The sequence below is a fragment of the Pristis pectinata genome, chromosome 22 (genome assembly GCF_009764475.1).
Source record: "Pristis pectinata isolate sPriPec2 chromosome 22, sPriPec2.1.pri, whole genome shotgun sequence".
NCBI classification, from domain to species: domain Eukaryota; kingdom Metazoa; phylum Chordata; class Chondrichthyes; order Rhinopristiformes; family Pristidae; genus Pristis; species Pristis pectinata.
Genome location: NC_067426.1, coordinates 27,454,847 through 27,466,985, shown reverse-complemented (window position 1 = coordinate 27,466,985; position 12,139 = coordinate 27,454,847). Strand labels below are relative to the sequence as shown.

The window sequence follows — 12,139 nt, the reverse complement described above, 5'->3', positions numbered from 1 at the left end:
GAGAGATATAGGGAGAGAGGGATAGGGGAGAGAGGGAGAGATAGAGGGAGGGAGGGGGAGATAGAGGGAGAGAGAGGGAGAGAGAGAGGGAGGGAGAGATAGAGGGGGAGAGGTAGAGAGATAGAGATAGGGAGAGAGGGATAGAGGGAGAGATAGAGGGATAGAGAGAGGGAGAGGCAGGGGGATAGAGAGATAGAGGGAGACAGAAGGAGAGGGAGAGAGAGGGGGAGTGGGAGGGAGAGAGGGCAGGAGAGATAGAGACGGGGAGAGGGGGAGATATAGGGGAGAGAGAGAAGGAGAGAGGGAAAGAAACAGGGAGGGAGATATAAGGGGAGAGATAGAGGTAGAGAGGGATAGGGAGAGACAGAAATATAGGGAGACAGAGATAGAGGGAGAGAGATAGGGAGAGATAGAGACAGAGGGAGGGAGAGAGAGGGGGGAGATAGGGGGTAGGAGAGAGAGGAATAGAGATAGATAGAAAGCAAGATAAGTAGATAGGGGGGGATAGAAATAGTGGGGTAGGGAGAGAGGGAGAGGACAGAGAGTGGGAGAGATGAGCATAAACTGAGACAGACAGGGATATAGGGGAAGCCAGAATAAACTGGGATAGAGAAAGCAGCTGGGAAATCGAGAGACAGGCCAGGAGACGGAAACTAGGGGAGACTGGGCAGACCTGAGCAGCAAAGATGATTCCCCCGATAGACTCTCTGTTGAAATATGATCATCCACTGCTTGTCAGCAGGAACACGGAGAAAAAATCAGCCAAGGTGAGAGGTCTTCAGTTTTAACCTTGTAATCCCCCTACCAAAGATCTGTTTTTGGCTTGCCCTCACTGGTTCCTTGGAATAACACGTGAGCTTGATCTGCACCTTGTTCACTAACCTCAGCAAATCCAACAGCTACGTTTATCCATGGCACTCTGGGCTATGGAGAGATAAATTTACCACTATCTAACGACTCTTACTGGAAGTGCATGGGAGATGTTGGCTAACATGTTGGGAACTGCTTCTGCTCTCTGTCAAACAACTCATTGACACAACAATCTGGTGCCCACAAATATTGTATATTATTGCCTATCCCCAGTTGCTCTCCCTGCAAACTCTTGTTCCTCTCACTAGTATACTCCTCTCAAAGTACAGTTTTGTTTCTAAAATCATTTTTTCCTAAAATTCTGCTGTATATATAACACGCAGCGTACTCAATGTGCCTCAAGTCCAACTTCAGTTTGTCCAGATCCTTGAGAATATCCTAGCCAAAGCCTTTATTGGTATCCCATGTACCCTTCTGCGCTCTGCTGGCTTTTGACCTTCAGTGCATTTGTTCTCCAGTTTATTCTGGTTTCCCCTATATCCCTGTCCATCTCAGTTTATGCTCATGTCTCCTGCTCTCTGTCCTAATTTATTTGTTTTCTCCCAGCCTGCCCTCAGTTTTCTACTTGCCTCAACAGTACATCACATCATTTTCTCCCTGTACAGTATTTTCTTTCATCATAAGCTCCCTCAGATTCAGCAGCAATATTTTCTGTAAGCATAAAATCAGCTCATGTATTTCTGAAAATACCCAGTGGTCTGTCTGTATAGTTTGCTTCCATAGATGTGCTAGTGCCATCCAACTGCTGGTCTTGATATCAAGTTGTGGATTAGTTAGAACTTTTCACTGCTCAACAATGGCCAAACCAAAGACTTTGTGTTCAGGACAGGACACTGGACATTCGTTTAATTACGTGACTGAAAATTCTGATGTTATCTATTTCAGTCTGGAGTGAGCCTGTGGTGTGGAATTGAAAGCCACAACCACAGACAGTAGTGTCCTGTTGCAGAAGACCCACCCCTTCTTGATCTTTAACTCACATGTCATCTTCTGTGATCTGCCAAGGCCTTTGAAGTTATGTCTGCTGTTGCCATGGAATCCCCGTTGGTTACCTCAGCCATATTCCTATTTCTTTTCATGGACGTCTTGTGTCAAACAGTGCAGTTGCAGCCATAAACTATCAGTTTAACTGATCTGTTCTCTGAACAGCTGCCAAATGAAAATCTTTGGTAGTCAGAAAAAGGTTTCTAGCAACTTGCTGATGGAGAGGTGAGGATGCCCTGTAAATGGTAATGTTTGAGCAATGGTATAATGTGTTCTTTGGGAGGCAGAAATAAGAGATTGAAAGAAAGGCTCCTCGGCTTTAATTCTTAGGATGTGCATTCAAGGACGGGATCCCTATTTTAATACTAAAGTTGCTTTGATAATCCCTTGGTCAACCTTTACCAAAGTGGCAGGAGGCAGGCTTAATGTGCAATTCTGGCAGGGGTATCCAACTACAAACTTTGTAAGACCTATGCTGAATTTGTCTTCTAAAAATTGAAACATGAAGGGATATCTATTCCAAATCTGCAGCATGGCCTTAGTACCAGTTTATATGTTGTGCTCAAATCCTTTGATTTGCCATGAATCCACTACCTTCTCCCTCAGAGGCAAGGGTCCCACTGATGAAATTACTATAACAGACACATTTTCATTGTCTTGATTTTTTTTGTGTTCAACCTTTTTTTGTTAAAGAATAATGAGATAGGTTTTACCTTGGAATTGCCCACAACTATTAACTTTCTGTTTTGTGTAATTTGTGACATAAAATGCTGTAGCAGAAGGCCAATTAAAAGATGTAGAATGTTGAAGCATATTGTTATAATGGACTTTAAAATCTTACTAAAAACCAATGAATGGAATCATTCTTCACTGAGCTTTTTGATCAGCTGTTAAACAACTCGGCTTAGAAATGCCCACATTTTAGAAAGGGTTTCTTGTTTCCAATGTGTTTTCAAAATTTCTTTCCTCCAACACAACTGCTAGGGATTAGTAGTTGCTGGGATTACAATACATTTCTGAGATGCGTTGCATAGTTTAATTTTTCTTTTCATGACTACAGGCTCGCGCTTTGAAGGTGAGTCCCCAGCAGCCCATTTCTACATCACCAATTCCAAGTCCTCCAAAACCCAAACCACTTACAGTTGACGTCACCAAGCAGACTGAAGAGATTTTAAATGCAATTTTGCCACCCAGGTAAGATGATAGGAATTCTCTGGCAAATAGGATTTCGGCAGATAAATATGAAGATTCTAATTCACAGGAAGTAGTATTACATTGTACCATCCATTTTATTGTTTGCTTGATAGTGTATTTCAAATTAATTTTAATTCAGCCCTTTCTGACATTTGGGTCTTGTGTAGAGGATATTTTATTGAACTGCTTTGAAAACATTTTTGATTTTTTTCCTCCTGATAATCATTTGCAGGTTTAGATCTCAGATCAGAGTGTGTCTTTCAGGAGTCCAGTATCAGACATGTGAACCACATGGCTGGCCAATTAGAAATGGCTGAGTGTAATTAGAACTTCAGTGCTTGGGGCTATTGGCCTGGGAGAAGACACTGATGCTGATTTGGTTATTCTGCTACTGAATGTGGAGGATTTTTAGGGGACAGCACTGGTTATACCTATCCGGACCTACTTGCTATAGTCCACGTTTTAGAAATGTACAGAGTTGTAGGGGTCACTGCTCCCTAGTGGAACATGAATTTTTGCCCAGTTTGAGATCTTGATCTTTGTACATTCTCCACCTCAACTGGCCAAAGACTCTGCTAGAACATTGAAGGCGCTGGTGAGCTTTATCATTGATACTTACCTTCTCTGGCATCATGCTCCATGTTTACCATGGCCATTCATGGACCTTTTTATCAAAGTGTGGTGTTGTGCAAAGGGAGCAGGTTGGTTGAGGACATTTGTTTATGGATGCTCAGTGTTAGGCCCATTCTCTCATTCCTTTCAGTGAACACACTGACTGTGATTTGGAGCTTGCTCTCTGAACGTGCACCTACACAAGCATTGCAGCTCAATGACTGAGTTTGGAGCATCTCTGCTGAAGTTCTGAAACTTAGTGTAGAATAACATCAAGCAGAAATTTAGCACCTCATTTTCCACATCTGGGAAGAGGAATTATACCAGGGGAACTCAGAGATAAATCGGATTACAGTAATTGCTGAAGGTCTCATTTCTGTCTGCTGCAGGGAAAGTGATTACCAGGGTCCTCCTCAACCATCTTCTCCCAGGACCAAAGAGTTAGTCCCTGAGTGGGGTTGTAGATTCAGTTCAACCAGAGGCAAATGGGCACACTCTTCGCCATGCGACAACTCCCCAGGCAAATGCAGGGAGCAATACCAACCCTGTAATGAGACCTTATAGGACCTCACTATAGCCTTTGAATCTACCATTTGAAAGGAACTGTGGAGAATCCTTCTCAAATTTGGCTGCCTCAGAAATTCATCTCTACCCTTAGTCTGCTACATGGTGGTGTGCAAACTGCAATTTCAACCAACAGACCCACAACAAACAGATAACATTGTGGATTGATGTTAAAGAAGGCAGTGTCATTTTCCCAATGTTTTTCTCAATCTTCTCCACTGTCTTATGGCATCTCACCTCCACCCCCTTCCCTCCACCCCGCTCCACATCCTGCTGAAGTGGTGCACATCGATAGGACAAACGGGAACTTGTTCATCTTATGTAACCTCCACTCCAGAGGTAAAGTCATTCTAAATGCGTTGCCATTTAACAGTTCATAAATCTTTTAAGTGAGATACAATATTACCCATATGTCCTGGGCCAAATCTCATAGCCTAGTGCCCATGGTTCCGAATAGAAGTCCTGGACTTAGTGATAGATTAAGAATGCTAAATCTGCCGTTCGTTCTGCTGCAGAATCCCAGCAGTGGAGTCCAGTCCTGCTAAGATTCCCCACCTTTATCCAAGGGGAACACTTCTCAGACTGTACCCGAGGTTAGATTTGCTGTAGGATCCAAGACCCCATTGATGTCAATGGGGATAGAATATCTCTGGAGCAGGATGCAGAGGGGAACTTCAGTTATTTTACTGTAATGGTTTTGCCTTAGTTTAATGTTTTTGATTATTTATAAGTGTTTAGTTTTTGAGGTATTTTTAATTATCTTGACATCTTTCAAATTTATTTATTTCAATTTTAATAGTCTGTTCAAATGTCAATATCAGACACTTAAAAGCTGTAAAAATTATTTGTAGTTTCTATAGCCTGCAAACCTGGAGGCAGGGCTTTGCCAGTGGTCAGTGCTTCTAAGGGTGGAGGATCATCAGTGCACTGGGGGCCCTTCTACTGTTGAGGCCACACTGCTGGAGTCTGAAATGCATCAGGCCAGTGAGATTGGCCCTCCACATTCAGACCAAATACATCTGGGTGCAAATAGATCTTGGGCAGCAAGACCTGGCCCACCAATGCTTTCAAATCAAGGAATGTTACTATAAATTAGATCTGAACTGTTGACTATATAACGTGGAGCACACTGATTAAACAAAAAGAAACACAGCTTATTTACCTTAAAGTAGCAGATTCACTGGAGGCTACAATGGATAGTGCTGGAATTGTAATGCAAGACTAACACATGGACATTCAACTCATTGCAGACAGCTGCTCATAATATTTTCAATCCCCAACCAGCATTGTCTGTGCTGCCATTTGCCTTATTATTGTCAGCAGTGGGCAAGGTTTCATGAGGGGGTAGCATCCACCACACACAAACACACACACGAAAACAAACAGCACTGCTTTTCCTCTTAAAAAATATAAATTAATACAAGCAATTAAATTATTTTCATACGTGATATTATACATTTAGTTAACTACTTATATTAATAGTTGTAAATTTCAATGATTATGAATTGTCATGATCCCTTGGTCTTTTCATTCACTGCAAGTTGCACTTGACATCTCTGAAATGCGCACCCCAGTCATTAGTAATTTCAGTAGACTAATTTCCTACGGAGGCCTTGCACAGATCCGGCCTCATTCTGAAAATACTTAGCAAGTCAGGCAGCAAATGTGAACAGAAAAAAAAGTTAAAGTTTCAGAGTAAACAAACATTCACCCAAAACATTAACTCTGTTTCTTGTCATCAAGATTGAAGGCCATGGAATAAAAGAGGTTATGGCAACGTGGACAGTAAATTGGCTAAGTTACAGGAACAGAGAGTGAAGTGTGAGGTTAATTTTCAGACTGGAGCGAAGTATACAGTGGAGTTCTCCAGGGATCAGGACCAGGACCACTGTTTTTCTGAATATATATTTATGACTTGGCTGAGATGTAGAGGGCAGGATTTCCAAATTTGCAAACACAAATCATAGAAGGGTGGTGAACTTTGAGGAAGATAGTAGACTTCGAAGGGATAGAGACAGGCTGGTGGAATGAATGGGTTGGTGCCTAATGAAACCTAATGCTAAAAAATGTGAAATGTTGCATTTTGGAAGGAGGAATTAAAAGCAACAATGTAAACCAGAAGGCACAATTCTAAAAGGGATATAGGGAGATCTGGAGTATACATGCATAGTCCGTTGAAGGTGACAGTGCAGGCTCTGCCACCATGAATCAGTTGCCTTCTCGGTCTCTGATCAGCCTCATTTCTCCTCCTAAAACCCTTTCCCTATTCATACACCTATAGGATATTTTTGGATCCCCTTTTATGTTTGTTGTTATTCGTTTCTCTGCATCATTTTTGCCACCTTTTCTCTGAACTTTCTGTAATCAACTGCTTCTCACTTGGGTTAACAACCTGGCATCTGTCGTATGCTCTTTTTATTTCTACACTATTTAACTCTCTAATCTTTTTGGTTATCTATGGAACTCTGGCTTGAACTTTTCATTTATAGGAAGGTATTGAGAATGTAGCGGAAATATCTCCACTTTAAATGCACCTATTGTTCAAGTATGGTGTTGACTGCTGAATGTTGATTCTAATTTATGTTAAACTAGTTCTCAGCCCATTGACATTGGCCTTCTCCAGGTGGCTTTTTTTAAAACCTTGAAGCACTATCTTTTGTAGTTTCACAGTTTTTGTTCAGAATTACAAGTGGTATCAGGATATGCAGCCCACGTGTAGCTGACCAGGGGAGGGAATTCCAACTTCTAGCACGTGCCCCTCACAGTACACCTTTCCATCTAGCTCAACAAGAAACGATGCCTGAGGGATCTGTGCTTCAACGAAGATGGCCTTACAGACAACAGTAGCATGGAAAAGGAGGAATCTGTGAATGTGGACCATCAGCAAACTTGATGTCTTTTTGTGTGTGACAAATATGGACTGTAAATAGCTGACAGAATAGCAATGATGCTTGTGGAATACCTTTAGCATGGTAACTTGAAAAAGACCCATTTATTCATGCTCACTATTTTATGTCCTTTAACCAATCGTGGTAACATATTACCCCCAACACAAAGAACTTCCTTCCTCCATCCACCTGTAATGACTTTTTGTATTATTTTATTAAATGTTCATTTGAAAATGTGGCTCTACCACATTCACAGATTCCTCCTCCTTACCCATGCTACTGTTGTCTGTAAGGCCATCTTCACTGAAGCACAGATCCCTCAGGCATCGTTTCTTGTTGAGTCTCAGGTTGGAGAATTACTAGCTGAAAACCCCTTGCGGATATGGCCTCTTGCTGAGACCCTTTTTATCTCTACCGGAAACTCTGCCTTCCCTTTGCTCTGTCTCCATGTCATGCTGCACTCTGTGAGGGATGGCCTCCAACTCCCACCAACTTAAGAACAATTGCTGAAGAAGATACAATGAAATCATCTGGCTCACTGGGCACTGATTTCCATGCCCCCTTTGACACACCAGGGAACCGATTTCCACGCTCCCTTTGACACACCAGGGCACCGATTTCCACACTCCCTTTGACACACCAGGGCACCGATTTCCACGCTCCCTTTGACACACCAGGGCCCCCGCTCCCACACTCCTTTAATACTCACCGGCTCCCCAGTTCCTCCGGTTCCGTGAACTCACCTGGTTCTGTTTCCCAAACTCCCTTGAAACGTGCTGGGTCCTGTTTCCACATTCCCTTTAAACTTACCAGGTTCACTGGAAAATGTATTGTTCTGTGTAACAATTTAAAAAAAAGTTAATTAAAAGTGTGTTGGAGTATCCAATAGTCCAGAAAATCTGCCTTACTGGCACCACCAAAGTCCCAAGTGTGCTGGATTGACATTTTTTTCCCTGTATGACATTTGGTACACCAAATGCCAGCTCAGTCAAAGCCACAGCCAGATGAAATCAATCAGCAACAAACCTGTAAGTGGTTGATGAGCCCTCTAAGCCTGGGTTGATTTATATCGTGTTTCAGGGAATGGACGGAGAACTCACAGATGTGGATTCAGCAGGTATCTAGCATTCCCTGCACTCGGATTGATGTGGTCCATCTGCAGGAACAACTGGACATCAAGCTGCAACAACGGCAAGCTCGAGAGACTGGAATTTGCCCAGTCCGCAGAGAGCTCTACTCACAGTGTTTTGGTAGGTCACTGTGTGTCTTCTAATCTTTTGTTACATGAACAAAGTCATTGAGGTTAACAAAAATTTATAGTGAAATTCAGTAAACTGAATGCTGCTGCACATAAAAATAAGAATCTAACATAAAAATGTCATGCTCTAAACAATGGATAGAGAAATTTGAAAACTCACTTTCACTTGGCAGAGGTTGGCTATCAACACCTAAAGGAGCCAAATGTCAGCATCAGTTCTCCAGTCCTGCTGCCAGCATTTAGCTCCAGCTATTTTTATGAATCTGAACTGGCACTGGTTTGAGACTTGCCAGTGATAAGAGTTTTGTTCACATTCGCGCCAACTTGGCACATATCCCTGGAGTGTATTACAAAGCTAAAGAAAGTTTGCCCTCATAAATCTAATATCTATATTCCCACTCTGACCAGTTATGTTAAACTGATCAAAAATGTTAACATAACCTCATTTGTTTCTTGGAAAGATGATTACACACGCCACTGTACAATTCAATAAGCAATGATAACGTTCAGATACAATGTGAGCTGTGATAAAAGGCAAACTATTCAACTGCATAGTCAGATTGTAACTATTTTCTGACGTGGAAGAGTATGGTTTAGAGGTTACATTATCTTTAATGTAGAAGGTACATAAATGTGAACTGTATTTCCTTGTAATATTTTTATACCAAAAAAGCTAGGAATTAAGAAAATCTTGGAAATAGGCACCTTATGTTTACTATCCCGTGATGCAGCATCACGAGTTCTTCTCCTTTGACGTCAGCGGGGAACATGGGTGATGTGAGACAAAACTTACTTTTCTGAGTTCTGTTTTGCATTCTTCGTGTGTTCGCAGATGAACTGATCAGACAAGTCACCATCAACTGTGCCGAGCGTGGACTACTGCTGCTGCGGGTCCGTGACGAGATCCGCATGACCATCTCTGCCTATCAGACACTGTACGAAAGCAGTGTCGCTTTTGGGATGAGGAAAGCTTTGCAAGCAGAAGAGGGCAAAACTGACATGGAAAAAAAGGTAAACATTTACTGTTGGCTAAAAACTATAATTAAGTGACCCCTATGAATGGATTAGTAATTAAAAATGGATTTGATTTTCAGTTGGCTGCATTACTAACACACATCTGTTTGTTGGAGAGTTGTTCTTTGCTTTTAAGGGAACAGCATGAACTCGGTAGAATGTCTAAAAGTGGATAAAACACCAGTACAAACTGCACCCCTGAAAATGAATAGAATAGCCAATGTGCGCTTCTCTCATCATAAAATATTTCACTATCAGTAGCATATTTAAAGAACTGGTATCTGCAAAGGCTTTATTACATTAAATAATATTTGAGATTAATATTGACAACATTATGGTTTCTGATTGCAAATTTTCTCCTTGCTAGATCATCGATTTGGAAACAGAAAAGAAAGATCTGGAGAGACAGCTCAATGAACAGAAAGCAAAATGCGAAGCTATAGAGAAAAGGGAGAATGAAAGGCGGCAAGTGGAGGAGAAGAAGCATGCAGAGGAAATTCAGTTTCTCAAACGAACCAATCAGCAACTTAAGGTGAGCAAAACAATTTAAACCGAAGTTCGTCACTGACAACCTGTAACGAAAATAGCAGTGAACGTAGCTGGGGCCTCATTGTGACTTATCCTTTGCAAATTTGCATGCCTATTGGGAAATGTTTATTCAATTTGGTAACCCAGAATTAGTGTCTCCTCTTTCAGTTAAATATAAATATCCCTTATTAAGGATGTATTTCTTCTGTATTGCATTATTGTCACCATGCAGCTGTTAGTGTTCAGGATTCTGTATGATTAAACTCCAAAGTTAGTCCAAACAATTCACCAGCTTTTGATTGGTTGATTATGTGACACACCAAAATGAATAGATCAAATTGATCAAAATTCAATGTTATTTGGACAAAACAGCAGCTGGAAGTTTCTACTTTGCACCCCTTCATTAGTTACTTGTCACGTTACATGTCCATGTTATTCTCCTCAGTCAACGATCATTAGGTTCACTGCTTGTTAAGTTATTACAATATGGCACTTAGTGTTTCAATTGTAACGCTGCTGATGACCCGTTAGAGTGGATAGGTTACTATCAGCATTGCAAATGGAAACATTGGAATTGGTTTGTACCTTTAAATCAATATCAATTCAATTTACGTAATTGGGTATCAGCCTCATTTGAATTAAGGCATTTTTACACTTGAAAATACCCTGCATTTGTGAATTATTAACATGCCATTTTAGTTCTGTGTCCAACTTGTGCCTGAGCTCTCAATGGTTATTGTTAGTAATAGTACATTATATGGCACATTGTTGATGGAAAAGCAAAATCAATTCTAAAGAAATATCTTTTCTTGTTCTAGGCACAACTGGAAGGCATAATTTCTCCGAGGAAATGAAATTATCGTGTTTCTCCCCAAAAACAATCTCGTGAATATACAATTCATACACGCTACTACTGTGACTTAAACAGTGTACAAGTTCCATACAGGCAAGGGTGTTGTCTATATAAAAGAACCTTAATGATCTGAAGGCTATTACCAGGAATTGGGCCAAGGTGCACTGGATCTGTAAACTCAGTGTTTCATGTGACTACATACATAACTTATTTCAACATTAATTATGACCCCCTATTGATCTCAGTCTGCTGGCCGGTCCATGGACTGCCTTTATCCATTGTTCTGGCAATGTTTAAATTTTCATCGTATTTACCATAATGCCAGTGTTAGCACTAATATTCCATTGATACATGTAATACAATGCTAGGAATAAAATTTACAACAGCAATGAATCCGCAACTTGTTTCAATTAAAACACCCCCATTCAAAAATGTCCACTTCAAGATTATTATTATTATTAGTTTTCCTTGGGAATGCACTCTGAGATTTCACAATATGTAGTATTTTCTTGGGGAAAATTATCTGCTCGTGGAGACACCATGCAGCTGTAACAACTGATTTCACCTTGGCAATTTATATAAACTGAGGGTTAATAGAAAAAACCCTAAAATATACAAACATTGACGACTGATTAGAATGGAATTTCTTTGGCATTTACACGTGAATAAAAATTGCAAATCATTTGTCCCTTATTACTCCTTCAGGCATTGAGAGTCTGTTCTATATCCCATCTTTTCCTTTAACAGTATCACACTATTTTCACAATAATTTTTAAATTGCCATTACAGTACTAATTGTGCTGTAAATCTTAGAATAATGTATCTGTTCTTATTTCTTTTAAATAAATTACTTAAACTTCTTTGTATTTGAAGGACTCAGTTCTTTTATTGGAAAAATCACCTATCACTCATTCAGTTATACATTTACAAGCGCCCATACACATTGAGTGTTGGTTTCTTCTAAATAGAAATTTATATTACGTTGTGTCATGCCAATGAGACAACATAGCCAAGCGCAAATGTAGTCATCGATCTGGACAATGCACTGTGAACAAGTAAGAAAAATTCTGAATCATTTCACGAAGCGGCTTAAAGTGATAGAAAAAAGGAGCAGATGTTACTCACACTAATGTTGCAAATTAGGATCTTTTAATTAGCGTTTGTCACATTTACTGTATTCACTTTTGCAAAACTTGCACTGAAAAAATGGTTTTTAATTAGGTAACTAAATATGGACATTATTTATGAATGAGTCAGATGCCACTTGGATGGAGAGCTCTGTTGATAAATTTATTTTCTGAAAGTGCCCACTGTATAGCTGCTTGTGGTTTCCCAAGAACAGAAAGAGAACTGAACATTAAAGGGGTCATTAAA

The 12,139-nt window shown here is 40.5% G+C and overlaps 1 protein-coding gene across 1 annotated transcript; it reads left to right on the top strand.

Annotated features, from left to right (window-relative positions):
• The first annotated feature begins 445 nt into the window (after positions 1-445).
• Positions 446-11,625, top strand: dnali1 (dynein, axonemal, light intermediate chain 1). Its single transcript, XM_052036398.1, has 6 exons — positions 446-767; positions 2,915-3,048; positions 8,193-8,362; positions 9,203-9,381; positions 9,752-9,916; positions 10,731-11,625. The coding sequence occupies exons 1-6, from the start codon at positions 687-689 to the stop codon at positions 10,764-10,766; spliced, it is 765 nt and encodes a 254-aa protein (XP_051892358.1). The 5' UTR covers positions 446-686; the 3' UTR covers positions 10,767-11,625.
• The last annotated feature ends 514 nt before the right edge of the window (positions 11,626-12,139 follow it).